This window comes from Balaenoptera acutorostrata, chromosome 5 (genome assembly GCF_949987535.1).
Source record: "Balaenoptera acutorostrata chromosome 5, mBalAcu1.1, whole genome shotgun sequence".
Lineage (NCBI taxonomy): Eukaryota > Metazoa > Chordata > Mammalia > Artiodactyla > Balaenopteridae > Balaenoptera > Balaenoptera acutorostrata.
The window spans coordinates 77,994,151-78,021,309 of NC_080068.1; the positions used below are offsets into that span (position 1 = coordinate 77,994,151).

Sequence of the window (27,159 nt, forward strand, 5' to 3'; positions counted from 1 at the left end):
CAAAAAAAATACCTAGGAATAAACTCAATCAAGGCAGTAAACACCTATATGCTGAAGACTATAAAACTTTGAAAAAGAAACTGAAGATGATTCAAAGAAATGGAAGGATATCCCATGCACTTGGATTGGAAGAATTAATATTTTTTAAATGGCCATACTACTCAAAGCAATCTACAGATTTAATGCAATCCTTATCAAAATACCCATGACATTTTTCACAGAACTAGAACAAATAACCCTAAAATGTATATGGAACCACAAAAGGCCCGGAATTATCAAAGCAATCCTGAGGGAAAAGAACAAAGCAGGAGGCATAACCCTCCAGACTTCAGACTATACTACAGAGTTACAGTAATCAAAACAGTGTGCTGTTGGCACAAAAACAGACATATAGTTCAGTGGAACAGAACAGACAGCCCAGAAATAAACCCACAAACCTATGGTCAATTAATCTTTGACAACACAGGCAAGAATATACAATGGATAAAAGACAGTCGCTCTTGAAGACTTGTTGATGTGGTATTGGGAAAGCTGGACAGCTACATGTAAATCAATGAAATTACAACACTCTCTCACACCATACACAAAAATAAACTCAAAATGGTTTAAAGACCTAAATATAAGATTTGACACCATAAAACTCCTAGAAGAGAACATAGGCAAAACATTCTCTGACATAAATTGTAGCAGTATTTTCTTAGATCAGTCTCCCAAGGCAATAGAAATAAAAACAAAAATAAACAAATGGGACCTAATCAAACTTACAAGCTTTTGCACAGCAAGGGAAACCATTAAAAAAATGAAAGGACAACCTAAGGCATGGGAGAAAATATTTGCAAACAATGCAACCAACAAGGACTTAATTTCCAAAATATACAAACAGCTCATACAACTTAACAACAAAAAAACAAACAACCCAATCAAAAAACTGGCAGAAGACCTTAATAGACATTTCTCCAAAGAAGACATACAGATGGCCAGTAGGCACATGAAAAGATGATCAATGTTGCTAATTATTACAGAAATGCAAATCAAAACCACAGTGAAGCATCACCTCACACTGGTCAGAATGGCTGTCATCAAAAAGTCTACACATAATAAATGCTAGAGAGGGTGTGGAGATGTTCCTCTATTTTTGCCATATTACATTCTTAGAACCTTATCCCTGACAGACAAATCAAGAGTCATCCACACTAATGATTTTGGTCATATACCTGCAATAATTCTCTTTGCCAATAGATGGAGATTTAGTTAATGCTGTGTTGAGAAGCTGGCAGAAAAAAGGTTGGCTGTTAGCCACCAACAAGAATTACTAAATAAGGAAGTAAAGTAAGAAGGGAAATATGGATGTGGTTAACAAACATGTCCACCTGTGAACTGGCAAAGGAAAAACATCAAATTAAAAGGAGAGAGCAAACCATATACATATTAAGATGCTACTGTAAGAACTACAGGAAAAGTTCAGAACAGGAGAAATAAGTAAAAAATAGGAGACATTTTTAAATACCTTATTAATTGTCACAGTCTTGAAGAACTAATTGGTATCATATAGTAATCTTAAATATACTCCTTATCTTGATGTCCAGAGTTTGGATGGAGTATTACTGTTTTTCTTCTCTGCCTCTAGTTTATTATAGCATTTTACCCAGAAGCTTCTATGGTTATTCAAGCTATTCTTATCTTAGTCCTTGTGGGTGCCAAAGGCTAAATGGGTCTAAGAAACACGTTTTCAGATAATAAACATCCAATTTTCTCTCTATTTTCTAAGGTTATTTTATACTCTTACTTTTCTTCTACTGAAGCACAGATGTATCTAAAACTCAGGGTATAAAGTTTATACTCAATTTATCCAGAAATCAATCAAGTCAACACCCAAATGCCTTTAGCCTTATTTAACAATAACAACAAAAACAAGAATCTTTTAGTGTACAAGAGAATGCACATGCCAAGCCATTGTAAAGGCTTTACAGAACCTACTTTAAAGTTGTAAGAAGTTAGGCTATTTGGTCATATTAAAGTCTAATAAAAAGGAACTGAAACGTCTTCTACTTCTAACTCAGAAAATCAAAATTTTTCACTTTCAAAAACATTTGGTTGAGGTGTTTAGAAGAATCCTTCCTTTCTTACCTATAAGATTGTACTTTAGTCCCGTGGTCTTGAAATTCCAGTGCTTTCTTAACAACAGCTTCATTTTCTTCTGGATAAACTGAACATGTGCAGTAAACAACTGCTTGAGCTCTAGTAACTACATTTAAAGAAGATGGAATTAATATAATGACCCCATTAACAATCCTAAACAAATCTGTTATGTTTTCAAACGTCTGTCTGTACTAATACCACATGGTTTTGATGGGAATTATTTCTATAGATGCTTGCATGGCTCCCCTTTAAAGCATGTATTAGTAATGTAGTCTGTGGCCAATAAATAAAGTAAATCTAACTGGATTGTATGGAAATCTAATCAATGTGACCAACCTAATTACAAACACAAACAAATAAATACTGCAGATTACCATAAGCTTGACACTTCCAGCTATTCTTCCACAAGCCATATCACGTAACTAGTTAAAAGGACTCTAGAAACAGACAGACTTAGACGTGAATCCCAATTCTGTAACTTACTGCTGTATGAACCTGGGAAAATTACTTAACTCTCCAATTCTTCAACTGTAAAATGAGGTAATATTACTACCTGCAACTCGCTCACTTATTCACACTTACTGAGCACCTACTACGTGCTAGGCAGTGTTCTCACCATTCAATATACACATACAAAAATCCCTGCCCCAGGGAGCTTATTTTCTATGTTTCATTGACATAAGACATAAATAAATAAGAAAATTAGGGAATTCCCTGGTGGCCCAGTGGTTAGGACTCAGCGCTCTCACTGCCAGAGGCCCAGGCTCGATCCCTGGTTGGGGAACTAAGATCCTGCAAGCCACGCAGTGGCACAGCCCAAGTAAAAAAAAATATATATATATACACACACACACACACACACACACACACACACACATATATATACAGCATTAGGAAGTGACAAATGCTATAGAGCAAATCAAAGCAGATACGGAGGACAGTTAGTTTCAAAAGATTATCCTGCAATTTTAAATAGAGTAATCAGAGAAAGAAGTTTAAAAATGCATTATTTACCAACTTCCTCATCTTCCAATCAACTCATTTCATAGATCATATACATACTATCATATTCAAATTAATATTTTTTAATAACATCAATTAAAGGGGCAGAACTCCTCTGTGTTTTCTATTTTGCCTTATTTCTACTTCACATATGCTATATCTTCATATATTAAATCATCTATACCCTATACTTACCTTTGAGCCTTTGGAGGTCAGGATTTATCCACACTCATATCCCTAACAACCAGCTTAATATCTGACCCAGAGCAGGCATTTGATAAACATGCACTGAATTAATAAAAGTTTATATAATTTCTCAGAGACTTCTAGATTTCCATATCTAAGTGTGGCAGGGCATTGGTACTCAAAATCTAAATGGTACTCAAAATCTAAATGCAGTGATTGAAGCAATAATATAAGTACTTAAAGAGCCTTGTTACTCAGACTTAAAGAGATCTAGGCTTTACCTGTAATTGCATCTCTGTTCTCTTTTTAGTACTAAGAGAAGTAATAAGAGTTTGATTAAAGTTGGGATTATAGAAGAGTTAGGGGCAGGCACAATGACAACGGAAAAATTACATCGAGTAAGAAGACAAAGAAAAGAAATAAAGAAGATGAAACTACAACAATGGATGTATGTAATTATTTTACTTCAGCATTAAAGAAAACTGTAAATTATTCTTGCTAACCTATGCTTAAAATGATAGTAAAGCATATATATATACTTTTTAAATTATTTTTATTTATTTATTTATGGCTGTGTTGGGTCTTCGCCTCCGTGCGAGGGCCCCCTCTAGTTGCGGCAAGTGGGGGCCACTCTTCATCGCGGTGCGCGGGCCTCTCACTATCGCGGCCTCTCTTGTTGCGGAGCACAGGCTCCAGACGCGCAGGCTCAGTAATTGTGGCTCACGGGCCCAGCTGCTCCGCGGCATGTGGGATCTTCCCAGACCAGGGCTCGAACCCGTGTGCCCTGCATTAGCAGGCAGACTCTCAACCACTGCGCCACCAGGGAAGCCCTAAAGCATATATTTTTGAGAATTAAATTGGTAAAAATAAATATTTTGTTATTTGAAGGAACTGAGTGTTCCGAAAAATTCACTTATGGTTCACACATCATTGCCTGAATATAATAGATAAATGAAGTATTAATGTTTCTAAGATTTACAACATAGTTTCAGATTACACTGATAACAAACTTACATTTCATTGCATGTGTTAGCTGTTCATATTGCTGTTGAGCAAGAATATGAAGTTTATCTTCTGACGGGCCTCCTTGAGAGAAATCTTTAAGTAAACCTGTATCTAAAAGGAAATAAATGCTTTTAAATATATCACTATTAGATGTTTTTCATATATTGCTATTAACACATTATTTAATATTTTTTTTTTTTTTGAGGGGTCTTAAGCTGTTCTACAGACCAGCTTAAGACTATTTCTTTTTTTTTTTTTTTTTTTACTTGATTTTATTTATTTATTTATTTATTTTTGGCTGTGTTGGGTCTTCGGTTCGTGCGAGGGCTTTCTCCAGTTGCGGCAAGCGGGGGCCACTCTTCATCGCGGTGCGGGGACCGCTCTTCATCGCGGTGCGCGGGCCTTTCTCTATCGCGGCCCCTCCCGTCGCGGGGCACAGGCTCCAGACGCGCAGGCTCAGCAATTGTGGCTCACGGGCCCAGCTGCTCCGTGGCATGTGGGATCTTCCCAGACCAGGGCTCGAACCCGTGTCCCCTGCATTAGCAGGCAGATTCTCAACCACTGCGCCACCAGGGAAGCCCCATTATTTAATATTTTAATCATTTTCCCTATTAATGACAGTTTTCATGGAAAATATTTATTAAAAATAAATAGGCAGGGGACTTCCCTGGTGGCACAGTGGTTAAGAATCCACCTGCCAATGCAGGGGACACGGGTTCAAGCCCTGGTCCGGGAAGATCCCACATGCCTTGGAGCAACTAAGCCCATGCACCACAACTACTGAGCCTGTGCTCTGGAGCCCACGAGCCACAACTACTGAAGCCTGCATGCCACAACTACTGAAGCCTACGTGCCTAGAGCCCATGCTCCACAAGAGAAGCCACTGCAATGAGAAGCCCGTGCACCGCAATGAAGAATAGCCCCCGCTCATTGCAACTAGAGAAAGCCTGCACACAGCAATGAAGACCCAACCAAAAATAAATGAATAAAAATAAATTTTTTAAAATAAATAAATAAATAGGCAGTATTGTAGAAATACTTAAAAACTGAATTGATAAAGGTAATTTTGCTTAGTTTTAATATTATTTTTCCTTTTTTTCTCCAAGTTCTTATGATATAGTCATCCAACCAGCCAAAATAAGTCATTTAGGTATAAAAAACAGAATACAGTCAGTCTGGGTACTAATAGAGGGAAAAAAGATTTATTTTCCAAGGTAGAAACTGATGGGCTATAGTCAGATCTGAGTAAGAAAGAACACAAAAGGGTACAGTTAAAAACATTAACTTACTGAAAGAAATTTTGGAAGAAAAAACTAGAGGGTCCGTGTGCAGCAAAGAAGACCCAATGCAGCCAAAAATAAATAAATAAAATTAATAAAAAGAAAGAAAGAAATTCTTATAGTAATTCTTTAAATTTCTGAAACTATTTTTAAAATATTTCTCGATAATATTAACTAAGATATACTGAATACTACTCTATATAGATTATTTTATTCAACAACCCCTTGAAGCATTATTATCCCTTTTAACATTGAAAAAACTGTTCAAGCACACATTAAACAACTTGTCTAAGGTCACATAGCTACTAGTTGAGAGCCAGGTTCTAGCTTGGCAATCTGACCAACCTTCTAACCCCTGTTTTATTCTGCCTCTCAGTAACTCCCTGCAGTATGAAAGCCAATTATTTATACCATATATTTGGCTATTCCCCACTCCAGTAATATCACTAAAGGTTAATTAAACTCCATTTCTTCCCAATTTAGTTTTACACTTCATATTCTTCTCTTTCATCACTTTTTAAAGGACTATTTACCCATTATTATACTCTAAAACCATATCAGCTTACCTTTTTCACCCCATTTTAAAATAATTCCAAGTTGTTAGCAGAGATTGACTTCATACATTCCTCAAATATGATAATTTTTATGATAAACATTCTAAAATTGGTTGCAATGTTTTTCAATGTTAAATTGTTTTTCAAACTAATTCATGACTTCTCACGAATCTAAGTCTTTTGGATTCATCCCTACTAAATTTATGACTAATATTTCTACCATAATCACTAGGTCAGCAGTTCCTTATTTGCTCTGGCTATTACCTCATCAAAGTACAGTTTCCTTCAAAACCCTCCTTTTTTCCAGGTTTGCCAAAGACAAACTTATCTGGTCACCTCTTCAAGGATTTCAAAATATTACCAATATCTAGGAAACTTTTTTTTGTTTTTTAAATAAATTTATTTATTTATTTATTTTATTTTTGGCTGCGTTGGGTCTTCGTTGCTGCACGCGGGCTTCCTCTAGTTGTGGTGAGTGGAGGCTACTCTCTGTTGCGGTGTGCGGGCTTCTCATTGCGGTGGCTTCTCTTGTTGTGGAGCACGGGCTCTAGGCACGCGGGCTTCAGGAGTTGTGGCTCCCAGGCTCTAGAGTGCAGGCTCAGTAGTTGTGGCGCACGGACTTAGTTGCTCCGTGGCATGTGGGATCTTCCCGGACCAGGGTTCGAACCCGTGTCCCCTGCATTGGCAGGTGGATTCTTAACCACTGAGCCACCAGGGAAGCCCTAGGAAACTTTTTACTTTCCCTCTTTTCGTCATTTGTAGTTCCCTTTGTGCTTCACCCACACCCCAGCCTCTAAATGATTTTTACCTATGGTTTATTTTGTTCTGCATTCCTACTTCAAGATGACCCAGGATAAGGCCAGAGTCTCACAGTAGTTCTAAGCTCTAGTTCTCTTAACTGGAATGCTTATTGTAGCTGTAGCTATTTCTTCCCCTCTTCTTTCAAAATCTAATTATTCTTTGATCATTTCCCAAAGTTAGTGTGGGAATTTTCTCAGTCTACCATACTGCCATCTGAGTTGGTTAGTCTTGGAAAGAAATTTTCTGTAGCAAGACAGAATTCCACATAGTTCAGTATAAGCCCAGTTAAAAATTGTGTGGTATAGTGCAGGGGTCCCCAACCCCCAGCCACGGACCAGTAGTGGTCCATGGCCTGTTAGGAACTGGGCCACACAGCAGGAGGTAAGCAGTGGGCGAGTGAGTGAAGCTTCATTGGTATTTACAGCCACACCCTATCACTCATATTACTGCCTGAGCTCCTCCTCCTGTCAGATCAGGGGCAGCATTAGAGTCTCATAGGAGTGTGAACCCTACTGTGAACTGCGCAAGCGAGGGATCTAGGCTGCGCGCTCCTTATGAGAATCTAATGCCTGATGCTCTGAGGTGGAGCTGAGGCGGTGATGCTAGCACTGGGGAGCGGCTGCAAATACAGATTATCGTTAGCAGAGAGGTTTGACTGCACAGAGACCATAATAAATCAATTGCTTGCAGACTCGTATCAAATCCCTATCAGTTATACAGATTGCCAACAAACACATGAAAGAATGCTCAACATCATTAACCATTAGAGAAATGCAAATCAAAATTACAATGAGATATCATCTCACACTGGTCAGAATGGCCATCATCAAAAAATCTACAAACAATAAATGCTGGAGAGGGTGTGGAGAAAAGGGAACCCTCTTGCACTGTTGGTGCAAGTTGATATAGCCACTATGGAGAACAGTATGGAGGTTCCTTAAAAAACTAAAAATAGAGGGGCTTCCCTGGTGGCGCAATGGTTGAGACTCTGCCTGCCAATGCAGGGGACACGGGTTCGAGCCCTGGTCTGGGAAGATCCCACATGCCGCGGAGCAACTAGGCCCGTGGGCCACAAATACTGAGCCTGCGCGTCTGGAGCCTGTGCTCCGCAACAAGACAGGCCGCGATAATGAGAGGCCCGCGCACCGCGATGAAGAGTGGCCCCCGCTTGCCACAACTAGAGAAAGCCCTCGCACAGAAACGAAGACCCAACACAGCCATAAATAAATAAATAAAATGTAAAAAAATGCTAAATACGTGTAAAAAAAAAAAAAAAAAAAACCTAAAAATAGAACTACCATATGACCCAGCAATCCCACTACTGGGCATAAACCCTGAGAAGACCATAATTCAAAAAGAGTCATGTACCAAAATGTTCATTGCAGCTCTATTTACAATAGCCAGGACATGGAAGCAACCTAAGTGTCCATCAACAGATGAATGGATAAAGAAGATGTGGCACATATATACAATAGAATATTACTCAGCCATAAAAAGAAACGAAACTGAGTTATTTGTAGTGAGGTGGATGGACCTAGAGTCTGTCATACAGAGTGAAGTAAGTCAGAAAGAGAAAAATAAATACCGTATGCTAACATATATATATGGAATCTAAGGAAAAAAAAAAAAAAAGGTCATGAAGAACCTAGAGGCAAGACGGAATAGAGACACAGACCTACTAGAGAATGGACTTGAGGATAAGGGGAGGCGGAAGGGTAAGCTGTGACAAAGTGAGAGAGTGGCATGGACATATATACACTACCAAACGTAAAACAGATAGCTGGTGGGAAGCAGCCACATAGCACAGGGAGATCAGCTCGGTGCTTTGTGACCACCTAGAGGGGTGGGATAGGGAGAGTGGGAGGGAGGGAGACATAAGAGGGAAGAGATATGGGAACATATGTATATGTATAACTGACTCACTTTGTTATAAAGCAGAAACTAACACACCATTGTAAAGCAATTATACTCCAATAAAGATGTTAAAAAAAAAAATCCCTATCAGTGAGTGGCAAGTGACAATTAAGCTGTATCTTATGGAGTAGACTGGACATAAGCAACACACTTCAGGTGTCACTGTCTCCCATCACACCCAGATGGGACCATCTAGTTGCCGGAAAACAAGCTCAGGGCTCCCACTGATTCTGCATTATGGTGAGTTGTATAATTATTTCATTATATATTACAATGTAACAATAATAGAAATAAAGTGTACAATAAGGGCTTCCCTGGTGGCGCAGTGGTTAAGAATCAGCCTGGCAATGCAGGGGACACGGGTTCGAGCCCTGGTCCGTGAAGATCTAAGCAACTAAGAGCAACTAAGCAACTAAGCGGAGCAACTAAGCCCGTGCATCACAACTACTGAACCTGCACTCTAGAGCCCACGAGTCAAAACTACTGAGTCCGTGTGCCACAACTACTGAAGCCTGCATGCCTTGAACCCATGCTCCGCAACAAGAGAAGCCACTGCAATGAGAAGCCCGCGCACCACAAGGCCACAACTAGAGAAAGCCCGTGCACAGCAACGAAGACCCAACACAGCCAAAAATAAATAAATAAATTTTTAAAATTAAAAAAAAAAAAAAAGCGCACAAAAATGTAGTGTGCTTGAATCATCCCGAAACCATCCCCCCACCCCAACCGCCGGTCCGTGGAAAAACTGTCTTCCATGAAACCAGTCCCTGGTGCCAAAAAGGCTGGGGACCACCGGTATAGTGGAATTCTTTCTATAGTGTAGTATAGTGGAATGCTTTCTATAGTGTAGTATAGTGGAATGCTTTCTATAGTGTAGTATAGTGGAATGCTTTCTATAGTGTAGTATAGTGGAATGCTTTCTATAGTGTAGTATAGTGGAATGCTTTCTATAGTGTAGTATAGTGGAATGCTTTCTATAGTGTAGTATAGTGGAATGCTTTCTATAGTGTAGTATAGTGGAATGCTTTCTATAGTGTAGTATAGTGGAATGCTTTCTATAGTGTAGTATAGTGGAATGCTTTCTATAGTGTAGTATAGTGGAATGCTTTCTATAGTGTAGTATAGTGGAATGCTTTCTATAGTGTAGTATAGTGGAATGCTTTCTATAGTGTAGTATAGTGGAATGCTTTCTATAGTGTAGTATAGTGGAATGCTTTCTATAGTGTAGTATAGTGGAATGCTTTCTATAGTGTAGTATAGTGGAATGCTTTCTATAGTGTAGTATAGTGGAATTCTTTCTATAGTGTAGTATAGTGGAATGCTTTCTATAGTGTAGTATAGTGGAATGCTTTCTATAGTGTAGTATAGTGGAATGCTTTCTATAGTGTAGTATAGTGGAATTCTTTCTATAGTGTAGTATAGTGGAATGTGCTAACTAATCTGAATTTGAATCCCAGCTTTGAATCTAGCTACATGACCTCAGGCAACTTGCTAACTTTGTCTGAATCTTGGGGTTTTTTTTCCCCTTTATAAAACAGAGATAATTAAATAACACTATCCTCACAAAGTTATTGTGAATATTAAGTTATAATGCATGAACACTTCCTAGATATTGACTGGGGCATAGATGCGCTCCATAAATATTAGTTTCTTTCCCTCAATTACTTTTTCTTCATTTTAGATTCTGTCCTTGCTAGAAATAGAAAACAGTTACTCAACATGTTCTGAATGTTGGTGGAACATCTTCTTTGTCTAATATTCTAGTTAACCGTATCTATGCCTTTCACTATAAACAAGGGATTAGAGTAAGAAGCAATTTCAGTTAACATACTGTGATTAAGAGCATGATTCAAAGGGTCAGTCAGAGCAGTAGTGTCTGAATCCAGGCTCTGACACTTACTAGTCAAAAGACTCTGAGAGGCTTCAGCCTCTCTTGAGCCTCAGATTCCATATTTATAAAAGAGAAATAATGAGTAACCAATTCATTGAGTTCTTGTGAGGATTTGATGAAATAATCCAAGCAAAGTATTTAGTTCAGTGTCTTATACATAAGTGCTCAATAAATGTTAATGTTAAATAATATTTCTTAATTTATTAAAGAAGCAAATAAAATATTCTCAGAATATTTAATCTGAGATATTAGTATCATAAAACATATATACTGGGGGTTAAAGAAGTCTTGAGTTTGAAATAGTCTAATCATGACTTAATTAGGATCATCTTGGAGCACAGACTCTAGAGTCAGGCAGATCTAAATCTGAATCCTAGCTCTCTTACCAACTAGTTATGTGACTTTATAAAAATGAACGAATCTTTCTGAGTCTCAGTTTTTTTATCTATAAAATGCTGATAAATGTTAATGCCTATATTTTGAGCTCTGGTATATGCCAGAATAGCATACTGGCATCTGTTCTGATTGCCTACATCACTCTAATTATTGAACATTTTGAATATTCCCCTTGCCCGTATCTCTCAGAAATGGTATAATAAAGATTAAATGAGGTAATGGATGTAAAATACTTTATCCATATTAAGTGCTTTACATATGGTAGTTATTCATTAATCAGACGTATCTGATATGTCATCTTAATGATTTTAAATAATTTCATTTAAAAAATATTAAAATCTCAATAATTTAGAAATTAAAAATTAAAGCAAGTACCTTCATGCTCATTTAAAATAAATTCTACTGGATTGCTAACACCCAGTCCTGAACAACGAGGTAGCAGCAGAATCACTTTAACTTTCTGTAACCTATGATCCTTTGATTCAAGGTTAATAAATGTCTCATGAAGTATTTCAATATCTGGGAGAAAAAACACAGAAAATGTATGTAAAAATATTAATTAAAAATCTTAATGCAGTATGTAATTATATCTATTTATCATTGTTCATTTTTAAATCCTCAACCCCACAAAAAGCCATTTTAATGCAGTCAGAAAAGAGGATTATTTTCTGATAACATCCTAAAGTTAATACATGAATTCTCTTAATAGAGTTCTTTCTCCTTTACTTGAGAGAATGATTTTGAAGTTTAAATATCTTCTACATAAAATATAATTTAAATTTTCCACTCTGAACTTCAGATTCCATTTAAAGCAGTATGGTATAGTGGAGGGAAATGGCTTTTAGAGGCAGAAATACCCAAGTTTGACTCCCAGCTTCACTATTTACTATCTGTGTGACTTAATCTCTCTAAGCCTCAATTTCCTTATTTGTAAAATGGGATAATAATGCCCACACCTCATCTAATTGTAGTGAAGATTGAGATAAAGTAGTTAGGCTTAGCATGGTGCCTAGTATACAGCAAATGCTCAGTATTGGTTTCTCCCCTTCCCATTTTTTAACCCCTTTTATATTCTATTTTTCCCAGAAAAAAATTTTTTATTAGCATTTATATTTTCATTTAGCATTTTATAATTTTTATTTAGGCACAGTCTAAAGGTCCTCAGGAACCTTATAATTTAAGAGTGTCTGCCTTCCCTCAGGTTATAACTATCTGTGACCCTATCTTAGGGCCACCCCTTCACTTCTGCAATGGCTCCCATTCCCCTCATCTGCTGAGGAGTCGCTCTTGAAATTGCCCTACCCAACCCTTCTCTTGTCTGATCAATTCTTCCCTCTCTCTAGTCTGTCCTTTTGAAAAAAAATTTTTAATCAAGTGGGCCTTTTTCTTTTTTCCCCTATTTTTAACTTTTTATCGTAAAAGTTTAAACATATTATGTCAAAAATAGACATAATATGTAATAAATTCTCAAGTACCCGTTATGGTGCTTCAACAATGAACCATTCATGCCCACTCTTGTTTCATCTATATCCGCACCCACTTCCACTCCCCCATATTATTTTGAATCTATAAAATATTTCACCATATATCTCTAAAAGATAAGAACCCCTTTAAAAATACAACCCCATACATTTTAAAAAGTAATTCCTTATTATCATCAAATAATAATGGCATACAATCGTGGCTCAAATTTTCCAATAGTCTCAAACTTGTCAAATTTTTTTTTACAGCTTGTTCAAATCAGGATTTAGATAAGGTACATACATTGCAATTAGTTGATGTCTTATTTTAAATTTCTTTTTGTTTATAGGTACCCTCTCCATTTTTTCTTACCATTTATTTCTTAATGAAACATGTTTTTTTTGTACTACTAGAGTTTCCCACAGTCTGGATTTTGCTAATTACTTTCCTAAAGTGTAGTTTATTAGTAGCTGGATCTTTAGAGCTTAATTAGATTCAAGTTCTTTTTTTTTTCTTGGTGGGTGGGGAGCACAAAACTACTTCACAAGTGGCATCACATTCATCCATTAAATTGCCTTTATGGTACCAGCAAAGAGGTTGCAAAATAATCATATTCTACTTCCATCTTCCCTTTTTCATTTATCACCTGGAATGCTTCTAAAAGAAGAAACTTCCCTTCCTCTACTGCTTGGTTACCCAGTGGTTCCTATTCTCTCTGGTTAACTAGGTAAAAATTCAAAGGGGTAATAAACCTGGAAGCGCTGGATCATAGGGCATGTATTTTTTTCAATTTCAGTGATTAATGCTAGTTTTCCAAAGTCACTGTACAAATTTACAGTCCAACCAATGGTGTTTGAGCATTCCTAATGCTCCTTACCTTGCCAGCACATGGTACTGCCATCTTTTTAATTTTAATCATTCTGTGGATATGTGGTGGTAAGTTGTGATTTGAACTGCATTTCCCTGATTACTAATGGGGTTAAGGTACTTTTACATAAGTTTTTTTGGTATTTGTATATCCCCTTTTGTGAAATGCCTGGTCATGTCTCTTGCACATTTTCCAATTGGGCTGTCTTTTTTATTGTTAATTTGTAAGAATTCTTTGTACACTGGGCAAAAAAAACTCTTCATCAGTTTATATATTCCCTCTCTACAGTTTGCCTTTGTACTCTCTTAACACATAGAAGTCCTTAAATTTTAAAAAATTTTACTGTAGTCCAATTTATCAATCTTTTCTTTTATGATGAGTGCTTTATGTGCCCTATTTAAGAAATCTTTACCAACCCCAGTCAAGAAGTTTTCTCCTATAATACATTCTAGATTCTAAATTTGTGTAGATGGTGTGAAGCAGGGGTCATTTTTTTCCCAGCACCGTTTACTAAAAAGACCTTCTCTTCCTTAATATCCTGTAGCATCAAGAGGATTGACTTGAATCTATACAGATCAACTTGGAGAGGAAACTCATCTTTATGACATTTAGTATTTCAATTCATGAACATGGTCTGTTGTTTCCATTTATTTAGGTCTTCTTTCTTTCTTTCAATAATGTCCCATAAGTTTTATGAGGAGGTCTTACACATCTTTTACTAGACGTATTGCTAAATGTTTTACGTTTTTTTGTTCATTGTAAAAGGTATCTGCTTCATTTTCAAATTTTTGTTTTTGGTGTATGGAAACTGAATTTGTATGCTGATCTTGTATCTAGCAACACTGCAAAAGTCATACATGTAACTGATTCACTTTGCTGTACAGCAGGAACTAACACAACATTGTAAATCAACTATACCCCAATAAAAATTAATTAAAAAAAGGCATATGTGAAATCTATAGTTTAGTTATAGATTACCTTGTATTTTCCACATATATAATCATGTCACCTATAAATTAAGACAATTTTATTTCTTCCTTTCCAATCTTTATATCTTCTATTTCTTCTTTTCCTTCCTTACTGTACTGCCTGTGATTCCCAGTACAATGTTGATTAGAAGTGGTGATGGCAGGCATGCTTATCTAATCCCTGATACCAGAAAGCTTTAAACATGCCATCAAGTATGATATTTCCTGTGTATATATATAATGAATGAGTGTTAAATTTTATCAAATTTCTTTTCTGCATCTATTGAGATGACCATAAAATTATTCTCCTATTAACAAGATTACATAAATTGATTTTTAAGAGTTAAACCAACTTTGTATTCCTAGAATCCAGCTTATTTATAATGTATTATTATTCTTATATATTTCTAAATACAGTTTGCTAATACTTATTTCAGTTAGCTAACACTTATTTTTACAAATGCGCTAATGAGTGGCACTAGCCTATAATTTTCCTTCTTTAATATCCATTTCAAGTTTTTGATATCAAGGTTATAAATTAACTGGGAAGTAATCCTTCTTTTTCTATTCTCTGAAAGAGTATTATTTATTTCTTCCTTAAAGGACTAAAGGTTTTTAAATTTTTTGCTTTGTGAGTGGGGAGATTTTCAATTATGAATTTAATAGACATTTATATCCACTAATTTTAAGATCTTAATAGATACAAGAGTATTCAGATTTTCTATTTCTTCTTCTGTCAGTTTTGGTAAGTTGTGTTGTTCCAGGAATATGCCAATGTCATCTAAATGTTCAAGTTTGCTCACAGTATCTTTTTATTATGTTTTAAATGTCTCTAGGATCTGTAGTAATATCTCCTTGTCCATTACTGATAACTGAATTGTTTTATAAACTTTTTTCTTGAAGAGCTGACTTAATATACTTCACCCATTTTTAAATTGTGATATATGTCTTATTATTGTTTACATATTCTAGATACAAGTCCCTTATTACATATATGATTTGCAAATATTTTCTCCCATTCTGTGGGTTGTCTTTTCCCTTTCTTGATAGTGTCCTTTGAAGAACAGAAGTTTTTCATTTAGATGAACTTTAATTTATCTTTTCTTTTGTTGTGCTTTTGGTGTTTAAACAACCACTGCCAAATTCAAAGTCACAAAGTTTTACCCCTGTGTTTTCTTCTAGAAGTTTTATAGTTTTACCTCTTATAATTAGGTCCTTGATCCAGTTTGAGTTAATTTTTGTATATGATTTGAAGTAAGGGTCCAACTTCATTCTTTTGCACGTGGATATCCAGTTACCCCAGCACCATTTATTGAAAAGACTATTCTTTCCTTGTTGAATGGTCTTGGCGCACTTGTCAAAAATCAATTGACCATAAATGTAAGATTTTACTTCTGGATTCTCAATTCTATCCACTGATCTACATGTTTATCTTCATGCCAGTCCCACATTGTCTTGATTACTAAAGCTGTGTAGTGAATTTTGAAATCAGGAAGTGTAAGTCCTATAACTTTGTTCATTTTCAAGACTGCTTTGGCTACTCCAGGTCCCTCGGATTTCCATGTGAATTTTAGGACAGAATGTCAATTTCTGCAAAAAAGCCAGCTAGGGTTTTTATAGGGATTGCATTAAATCTGTATTTTTTTCATGGATTCTTTAGAATTTTCTATATACAGAGCATTTTATCTGCTGATTCTAGATAATGTGGCTTTATATATTTTGAGACTATGTTATCATGTACATACTTCTTAGTACTGGTATATTTTCCTGATGAATTAAACATGCTATATTTCTAGTAAGTTTTCTTGACATAACACTACTTTGTCTGTAGCTCTTTTTGTTAGTATATTCACTGAATATCTTTTTCTGTCCTTCTAAGTTATTTTTTTTGAATATCCTTTTATGTAAGGGGTATCTCTTATAAATAGCATTTTAAAGTTGATCTTTAAAAATCCAGTATTGATGTTCTTTGTCTTGTAATTCAAGTTTTAGTCATGCATATTTAATATGTTTACTTATTGATTTATAAATACATATTTTTTTAAAAGTTTAATCTACCGACTTCCTTTCTATTTGTCTTGCCTTTTATATGTTACTATGGTGATTCCAATTCCATATTCCACCCCTCCCCCTTAGCTATTAGTTTTACATTCTTTTATTATTTGTTTATTGTTTGCCCCTGATATTATAACACATACTACTGACTTAATAATTTACTACTTTTACCATTTCTTAGACAAAGCAAGGATGATAGAACACATTAATTCCATTTCCTTCTCTAAATTATGTGCCATTGTTGTAATGTATTTTAATTACATATAACACAAATATTGTTAGCTCCACAAGACATTAGTTTACAGTCCCACAAGACACTAGACTACAATTATTTAGATTTACCTATGTACTAACCTTTTCCATTGCTCTTCATTTCTTCCAGCATCTACAACCTTCTGTATGAGATAATATTCCTTCTACTCAAACAATAATCTTTAGTAAACCCTTTATTGTATCTGCTGGTAACAAACTCAGACTCTCTTTTTCTGAGAGTATCTTTATTTCAAAGGAAATTTTTGCTGAGTATAGAAATCTAGCCTGACATTTTCTTTCTGCACTATGAAGATATTGTCTCTGGCCTCAGTTGTTTCTGTTGAAAAGTTAATTTTTAGTTTTATTGCTATCTCATCAAAGGTAATATGTATTATCTCCCTGGCTGCTTTGAACATTGTTCTTTGTCTTTGGTTTTCAGCAATTATGCTATGATGTGCCTACTATGTTTTTTACACATTTATTTTTATTGGCGTTCATAGGGCTTCTTGAATCTGTGACTTTAATCAATTTTTTAGAACTCCCAGTCCGAATTTCACATATTGTTCCTTCCAGTTCCTTTTCTCCTCTGTTTCTGGGTTCCCAATCACAACATACCTGAGATCACTGGATCACTGAATCTCATGTGTATTTTATGGTCTCTTCCATATTAGTCATCCTTTTGTCTCCTGATGCTTCAGTCTGGATAGTTTCTTCTGACTGATCAGTTCACTTATTCCTTCTATTAGTTTTAACCTACTGTTGAATCTATCTGTTTATTTCTTAATTTCACATATTGTATTTTTCAATTCTAGAATTTTCTTCTGAGTTTTTAAAAAATTATAGTTTCCAGTTCTCTGCTGAAATTCTGCAGCTTGTCATTTAGTCTCTTCAGCATATAAATCATAGTTAAAGTCCACATCTGATATCTCCAGTACCTGGACCTTTTGTGGGTTTGCTTCTATTGCAGTATTTTTCTCTTTATTTCACTCACATCTTTCTTCTATTTTGTCTGATTTTTTTTTTTTGAGTGTCAGACACAGCATTTGAAAAAAATTAGGAGATAATATGAGATCCAAGATGATGTTACTTTCTTCCAGAGAGAATTTACTTTTGCCTCTGGCAATCCCAGATCACCTTAATCCAATTGGGAATTGAGATGACTGGAGTTTGGGCTTCAATTCATCAGACGACTGATCACTACCCAGGGTATACTTCTGTGCTCCAATGAAATCCTGGGTATTTACCAGTCTACCTCTCCATGTCAAGCCCTGAATTCTACTTATCATCTCGCTGACCCTGTGAATCTGTCAAAAGATTCGTTTAGTTTTTCAGCTTCACTGAACCTATAATGAAATGTTATCTTTTGTCACAGCATGATCCAATGGAAAGATTCTTTAAAGCATTTTTTTTTTTTATAGCTACTTTATTTTTTATTTTTGGCTGTGTTGGGTCTTCGGTTCGTGCGAGGGCTTTCTCTAGTTGCGGCAAGTGGGGGCCACTCTTCATCGCGGCGCGGGGACCGCTCTTCATCGCGGTGCGCGGGCCTCTCACCATCGCGGCCCCTCCCGTTGCGGGGCACAGGCTCCAGACGCGCAGGCTCAGCAGCTGTGGCTCACGGGCCCAGCCGCTCCGTGGCATGTGGGATCCTCCCAGACCAGGGCTCGAACCCGCGTCCCCTGCATTAGCAGGCAGATTCTCAACCACTGCGCCACCAGGGAAGCCCGGAAAGATTCTTTAAAAATAAGAAGCCTAAGGACTTAGCATCTGGTCCTAGATATTATCTTTGTCCCTTAAGAACTCCTGTGATTGTGTTCTTATTTATTAAAAGATGACAATTTCTACCACTTACTTTAATTATTGTTTGAAACTCAAATTATGCAGTAGTTAAATGTCAAGCAATATACCAAAGTGCCAATATATTCATTAATTTAAACTGCAGTTGTTTAACCAATATTAAGCAACAAGAACAGCCTGATATAATACAGATTAGTGGGGATTTTAGGAGTATAGTTCATATCTAGAGTTTTATATTACGAGAGAGAACAAATTCAAATATTTTTAACATTTTTAAATCTTACAGAACATTACCACCAAACAAATAAATATTTGTACATACTTTTACATCCCATTTTTGTGAAAAGGTTCTTCAGGTCAGGATCCTTAGCTTGTGATTGTACTCCACACACAAATATTTTTGAGGTATTATTATTTGTTAAGATTGACATATGGGCAACTGTGTACCACGAACCTGAATTGATCATTAAGATATCATCATCCATATTTAATAAAGCCTTTACAGAATGGACAGCGAGACTTCGAGATTTGTCCTACAAGATAATGGTACAATTAGAATTTCGAAGGGTTTAACTAGAAGCATGTACTGACTTCTTTTTGCCTTAGGTGAAACAAAGTATTGGCAGAAATTCCGAAGAGATACCTAATGCATTCGAGTTTAAAACATCTTAAAATATGTTAAAATATAAACTTAACAAAGATAACTGATATAAACTGATTTAAAACAATACCCTAACTTTGTTTAGCCTAAATTATGACTGTTATCATTTAACTTTTATACGGTGATAAGGCAATGCCAAAATCCCCAAAATGTGATTAACAGATTACTGATGTCCTGCCTTAGCTCCCATTCTTAAGCCTTCATGAAAATGCACCCATTTGCTACTGCCATTCTTTCTTCCCCATTACACTGTCATCTAAATGGCTGCTAGCTCACAGAGATTAAAAGTAAGATGGTTGACAAGCTTATAAAAGGGGGCTGGACAGATGAGTTTCTGCAACTGATCTCAGTGCTCAATAAGGTGTCACAACAAAATAAGGCCAAGAGACTCTGCCCAAGAATGCAGGTACTTTGAAGGGATAAACCTTACAAAACCAAGGTGAATCTGAGGCAAGAACTGGAATCTAAGGACATAAAAATTAATTTAACCTGATTTCTTTTAATTTTTCATTCTATTGAAACCACATTATACCTCACATTCTCTTCCTGCATTGATAGCCATTTATATATACACATCTTACAAATCAAAGCTGTAGGAATATAGTAAAGAGATAATGGGAAAGTATTACACATTGCATTTTCAAATGCAGGATGGCACTAGCATCTTCCCCAGAAATGGAAAGAAGAAAAGGAATCATTGTGCCTTTTCTTGAATCCTCCCTTGGGAGAGAAAAATATAGCCTTTTAGCTGTAGGCAATAAGAGTTCCCCCATCTATGGTGTCTAGGAAGGAGAATATGTTCTTTACAGTATGCCCACTTCACATGGGGCAAAGATGCCAAAGTATAAAATGAAAACGGATTGTAGGGGTATTAATTTTATTCAAGGTGAAAATTAGGCCTTATAAACCTCCTTGATAACCTATACAAAATATAGCCAATTTGTTAGGTTTTATTTTTAAGTGGAGGAATTCTCTGGGTGAGCAGGATTATTGAGAATCACAATGAAAGTAAGTGTTAGTTTACCTGAAATACAAGTTTATAATCTTTGAAAAGATCTATATTTAGAAGATCACTTTTAAGATGAGATGGAAAAATTAAGACATCATAGCAATGTTGATCCACAGCAAACACTTTATTATCAATATGCAACACAGATTTGACTTTATTATAGCCTTTTTTCTTCAAACTATGATAAACTTCTTCAGGGCTGTAAATATATAACATTAGGTTTTAATTACAAATGTAATACATCAAAAGTGTATTTAACACTAGAATCTTTTTCCTACAATAAATAAAAATATCACTGCATATATTGCATCTAATGGAACTTGTAATTTTAGCCAACAATAAGATGAAAAACAGAGACAAAAAAATTAACACATTTATGTAATTACTTTCGGTAATCTGGTGATAAAATCCTGAACTAAACTATGATTCCCCAATCACTCCCCCAGATGAGCCCCCCATCCATTAAAAAGGTAATATTTCTTATCACATTATTTTGAAAGGCAAGTGACTTAAATAAAGAATTTGATTAGAAATCTTACCTGATTTTACAAGTATTTATCCAAGCATAAAGTGGCAAAGTTGAGGCCCTTAGTTCCTGGTTCCTAACTGTTTCTGGAAGAATGTGGTAAATTGAAAGGGCATCATGTTTGATTCGACATCTTGCCAATGCCGCAGCCAATTTTGTCTTAAAACTAGAAATAGAAAATCCATTCTTGGTAAGTACTGCATTGAAGACAAGACTATAAGTTTCCACTAGAAACATTAACAATTAGATTTAGAATTTTAACAAATACTTCTATAATTCTATTTCAAATTTTTGAAGTCTAAAACTAAAATTTGCCATATTTAAAAATGGAAATCCAATAATCCTGCTTCTTTTTTTCAGTTTTTGATGTCTCTGTATAGTTGTGTATCTCCTCAAATATTTAAAACAATTGCTGGCTGAGAGACAAATTTTATGTAGTGAAAAAGGTGTAGGATTTAGAGTCAGACAAACTTGAAGTTAAATTCAGGCTCTGTCACTTACTGTGTGACCTCAGGTGTGATACTGAATCGCTCATCAGCCTCAGTTTTCTCATCTGTAAAACGTGATCAGCTCACCTTGCAATTAATGTGGTGATTAATATCATGTGTGTAAAATACTTAGCACAGTGCCTAGCACATGGTAGGCACTCATTATAGGTCAGTTATTATGATCAGAGATGGCAACAGTGTACTCTTGATAAGATTAAGGAACTTTCATGAATCTGTATCAAGTCCTTCCCAGTTCTGACTATCCCATACCTCAAAGTTCCAAATAACAGAAAAGAAAAACAAGAACTGGTTAGCATAACCATGAAGACCCAATGATTTTTTTTTAATGTCATAGCCCAAATTTTTAATAAATGAGAATACAGGACTTACTCTTGACCTATATTCATAGCATTTTCACAATAGGAATCTAATTGAACAATAAACCTCAAGGATAACCTTGAATGAGAAATGAGGAAGAGATGCCACAGAAAGTCAAGTTCCTTGAGAGTGGTGTATGTGGCTGCAGAAAGCTTAATAAGATAGAGATAGAGACAGAAAGCGAGAGCAGGGGGTGGAGGGGGAGGGAGAGAGGGAGGGAGGGAGGGAAACAGGGAGAGAGGATGAGAACACAGGGGCACTTGTGGGCGGTGGGGAGAGGGAAGGGTTATCAAACATTAAGCCTTCTGGGGCTATCATAGAATTAGATTTGTGGGAACTTCCCTGGTGGCACAGTGGATAAGACTCCGCGCTGCCACTGCAGGGGGCCCAGGTTCGATCTCTGGTCAGGGAACTAGATCCTACATGCGTGCCACAACTAAGAGTTCGCATGCCACAACTAAGGAGTCTGTGTGCTGCAACTAAGACCCAGTGCAACCAAATAAATAAATTAATTAAATTTTAAAAAAGAATTAGATTTGTGTAGTGCTATGTCCTAATGTCATAGAGCTACAGCAAGGGACATTAAAAATAATTATATATTAATGCACATCGAAGAATAAATTAATATAAAGGGGATGAGTTACTGTTCTATATTATACACTGAGATGTTTCTGAGAACAGACTATTTTTGACTAAACAGTCCTTCCAAATACCTACATAGTTCGAATTTATCATAATAAATGCTACTGACAATTATTCAATCATTAAATATAAAGATCAGAGATATGAAGCCTAGAAAAATGTATGTGTTGTGTATATACAGGGAGTATAGGGAGAAAAGATTTTCCAAAACCCAGATAGCAAACATTTTGGACTGTGAATTTTAATATAATTTAATCATATAAAAAGTAACTTGAAGTATATGTACAGTTATAAAGATTCTTATATAAACATACAGTATCAGATTGAGGACAAAGACCAAATCCAAATGCTATTAGGATAACCAGATATATCACTTCCATAAATAAAATATCCTGTGATTACTAAAAAAACTTCCATAGCTTTAAGGTAGACTGCAGTGATTAAAATGGAAGCAAAAACAGCCTTTCCCAACATTCTTGATCCAGAACTCCATCTCCTGCTACAATTTGTGTTATGGCAGAGAGTTGCTTAATAATCTTTTTATCAGCATCCCTGTTATACATGTAGCCAGAGCTTTCTTTCTATATGTTAAATTGTAGTTATATAATTCCTAAGCTTAAATCTTAAATGAACCCATTAGCTACAGGCCAGAATCCAAACTCTTTATCATGACTCACAAGGATATTAATAATCTAACCTGAACCAACTCTTCCTTTCTCAATTCTCACCACCCCCATCCATAAATCTACCTCTAGTCACACACTGAGCTATTTGCCACTCTTGCTTACATGCCACATCCATTCCCCTTTTTCTCTACTTCGCTGTTCCTCTGTCTCTCCAGCCAGTATGGTTTTTTTTTTTTTTTTTTTTTTTTTTTTTTCATTTTCATTTATTTATTTATTTATTTATGGCTGTATTGGGTCTTCGTTTCTGTGCGAGGGCTTTCTCTAGTTGCGGCGAGCGGGGGCCACTCTTCATCGCGGTGCGCAGGCCTCTCACTATCGCGGCCTCTCTTGTTGCGGAGCACAGGCTCCAGACGCGCAGGCTCAGTAGTTGTGGCTCACGGGCCTAGTTGCTCCGTGGCATGTGGGATCTTCCCAGACCAGGGCTCGAACCCGTGTCCCCTGCATTGGCAGGCAGATTCTCAACCACTGCGCCACCAGGGAAGCCCCGCCAGTATGGTTTGCACTCTGCAATCAGATTACCTGGGTTCAGATTCTGGTTCCACTAATTACTAGCTATGTGACTTTAGATAAGTTACTTAGATTCTCTAAGCTCTAGGAATTAAGAAGTAGTATCTAACTTATAGAATGGTTGCAAAGATACTTTTGAATGTATTTAAAGTTAAGTTATTCAAGAAATGATAATGATTAATATGCTTATTCTTTTTTTTTTTTTTTTTGGCTGCATCAGGTCTTAGTTGAGGCACACGGGATCTGCATTAAGGCATGTGGGATCTTTTGTTGCGGCGCGTGGGCTTCTCTCTAGTTGTGGCGTGCGGGTTTTCTCTTCTCTAGTTGTAGCGTGTGGGTTCTTTAGTTGTGGCATGCGGGCTTAGTTGCCCCGCGGTATGTGGGATCTTAGTTCCCCGACCAGGGATTGAACCCGTGTCCCCTGCAGTGGAAGGCGGATTCTTTACCACTGGACCACCAGGGAAGTCCAATACGCTTATTCTTTTATTACTAGTATTAATCAGGTACTGTTATCAGACCTGAGCTATAAAGATTAAAAGATAGTTTCTACCCTTAAGTAATTTACAATTAGGTGGTAAAACAGACATATAAACAAATAATTATAGCTCAACATGGTTAATGTTATAAGATACATAGATAAAGAAGAGAGTAAATGTACTGGAAGAAGAACAACATCAGCCTAAAGGGACTTCCAAGAGGAGAAACCTGAACTATTAAAGGAGGAGCAAGAACTTTCCAGACCACAAGAAGAGAAAAGACATACAGACAGAGGGCAGAGTACCGGAAAAAATGGAGATGTTAAACAGCAAAGCATATTTACAGAGCAATGTTTCCATTTAGAGCAGAAACCTACAGGTTTCTATTCTAAGCACCACTTCCCTTCTGGGAATAGAAACTTCCCCTCTTCCGAAAAATGTTCCTCTCCTCCCTCCATTCATATAATTTTCTCGGGAGGTGTTCCTAACTGACTCTGTCTCCTTGACTACAGTTGATTGGGAGAGGGTGAGCACTTGACCCAAACCAGAATCAAGCGAATTTTTGTGTGTAGCAACTGAGAGTCAAGCCAGTCTTTCTAGTTTTTGTGCTGTGTACGATGTAAAGCTCCTGAGTAGTCAGCAGCCAAGTTTCCCATTCTATGAACAGAAAAAAAGATCCAAGAATGAAGGAAAAGCACACAAAGAGGCAGAGACTAGAGTCGAAGAGAGTCCTGATACTTGAGCCACAGGATTTAGTTAGTAGAAGCATAGCCACATCAATGTCTTTCCTGCAAGTCTCATTGTTCAATTCTTCCGTGTGATACCTTATAATAAAATTTCTCTTTTGTCTAATCTAGTTTGAGTTGGAGTCCAGTGTGTTGTCAAAAAAGAATCCTACCTAATACAAAAAAGGTTTTACTCCTTTTTGGCTTCAAATTTTCAGAAATTTTATCTAACAATGAACAAAATATTTCAAGTTTTTTTGTTGTTGTTGGTTTGTTTTGCTTTTTGTTTTTGTTTTGTTTTGTTTTGTCCACACCACATGGCTTGTGGAATCTTAGTTCCCTGACCAGGGATTGAACCCAGGCCCTCCGCAGTGAAAGTGCCGAGTCCTGACCACTGGACTGCCAGGGAATTCCCAAAATATCTCAAGTTTTGGAGTGCCATTAGTAATGCCTAACACAAAAGAAATATGGTTCTGTTTAAATATAAACTGAATATTTTCTTAATGCCAAAGGATAATCTTCAGTGAATTGCTTGAATTTCCCATACAAATATAAAATCAGACATCATACTGACAACTGTTTCAGAATATTCACTAAGTAAGTGAAATGGGCTAAGAGTTTCCAAAGAAGGGGTGGAGAGAATATGAGAGACAAAAACCCATGAACAAGTGTTTAGGGAGCATTTCAGCAAATGAGAAACCCTGGAGCATTATGTGAATGAGAAAACTGAGGAACAGAAGAAAAGGGATATATCCAAGCAAATGTGATTTATCGCAAAAATCCATGGTTGGTTTTAACATTCATAAATCATTCAATGTGAATTACCTTACCACATTAATAGAATAAAGGAGAAAAAAATGATCATTTCAGATGCTCATCCCAAAACTCTGAACTGTTTTCTTAATTTAGTAAGACTACAGTTTTCCTCTTGAGATCTCCTTCCTGCACTGCAGTTGGAAAGTACCTGTAGGCATATAGCCAGGACTATTCTAGGGCTCACCTCATTTGTTTTCATTCTCTCAAGGATCAAAATTCTGTGCTGCTTTTTGTCTAATGTCCAAAATCTTTGCCTCATATATTTTGTCCATCTAGTTGTTTACAGGAGGAATATAGTTTGATCCTGGATACCCTGTCATGACTATATAATCACTTTTTAAAAATATCACTTTACCTGTCATGTGGAACAGATGGTGAAAAAGTAAGAGTTACAGGCAGGGAAGGAGGACTACTATTGCAGTAGTCCAAGTGACACATTATAGTAGCTTGGATTTGGACAGTAGGAGTGGAAATGGAAACAAGTAGACACATTCAGCATATGTTTTCCAATTGCAGTTACAGAACTTGATGTATTAGGTGTGGTAATGGGCACCGGGGAAGGGAGGAAAGAGGAATCAAGGATGATATCTAAGAAGCTGGTGGTGCCTTAATTGTAATGGGGAAGGTTTCAGGACAGTTTTGGGTGGTTTGGGAGGATGGACTACTAAGTTTTTCCTCTCCTTCTGCCTCTCTACTCTTTCACTGCCCATTCTCCAATTCTGCCTCACCAAAGCCCAACAAATTATTTGGCAGAATCAGATTCTTGGGCTAGTGTAAGGCAGGGGGGAGTAAGAAAGGAAGAAGCTGTGGTCTCCTTTTATTTAACCCAGTCACATAGTATTTAAAATATAGTTGCATTTTGTACAAGGAATGAGTTCTTAAAGACCTTGCATATGTCAAAAATGATAATAGGTGTCATCTTGGATTATATCTCTAAAGCTATGAACAAAAGAAGAAAAAGAACAAGTTGGACTAATAAGAACCTGCTGTATAAAAAAATAAATAAAAGAAAATTCAAAAAAAAATACAAGTTGGTATATAGAGCAATAAAACACAAGGATCTCTGGAAGAGACAATAACAACAAAGATCAAACACAATTTTCATAAGGAGGAAATCATTCTCATTCAATTTCTTGCTAAATAATTACTTCTATCACCTCTTAAAATTAGTCTTTGTCTTCTTGGTAGAAACATAACTAAAGTATACTTCAAGCTTACAATGATTCTATTTCCCTGGGGACAACAGTGCCCAGCCCCAAGCCACAGATGATCTACAGAGGTTGGCCGCTACCATTCTGTCTCAGTTCAGAATTCTGCTCCATTGGCTATGGGGGATTGGCCCAGGGGAATGCACCTGACCCATTTTTTTCTCCTTTATTCTATTAATGTGGTAAGGTAATTCACATTGAATGATTTATGAATGTTAAAACCAACCATGGAGCCAATCAAGTTCCCAGGGGAGGGATTATAATTTAGAATTGGGGTTAGAAACAATAAGTTAGTCTAAGTGAAGAAACTAACATACAACTGTAACAAGTAAGCTCAAGATCTGGAGTGCAATAGTAGGGCTTTCTCCATGTAGACTAGAGAAGCAGAGAAGGCAGATCTGCAGAGAAAAAAAGAATGAAGCAGATATTAAGAAAGAAGCAGAGTTAAAAAGATAAAGAGACAAAGAAGCA

At 36.4% G+C, this 27,159-nt stretch overlaps 1 protein-coding gene across 1 annotated transcript in view; it reads right to left on the reverse strand.

The window, feature by feature from the left end:
• Positions 1-27,159, reverse strand: part of NSUN7 (NOP2/Sun RNA methyltransferase family member 7) — a 62,386-nt gene that overhangs the window by 18,282 nt on the left and 16,945 nt on the right. Inside the window, exons 5-10 of the mRNA XM_007178787.3 lie at positions 20,776-20,928; positions 20,252-20,435; positions 18,889-19,099; positions 11,544-11,687; positions 4,342-4,443; positions 2,128-2,245 (exon numbers count right to left, since the gene is read on the reverse strand). Coding sequence (XP_007178849.2) covers positions 2,128-2,245; positions 4,342-4,443; positions 11,544-11,687; positions 18,889-19,099; positions 20,252-20,435; positions 20,776-20,928 — 912 coding nt within the window. The remainder of the gene's footprint in view (positions 1-2,127; positions 2,246-4,341; positions 4,444-11,543; positions 11,688-18,888; positions 19,100-20,251; positions 20,436-20,775; positions 20,929-27,159) is intronic.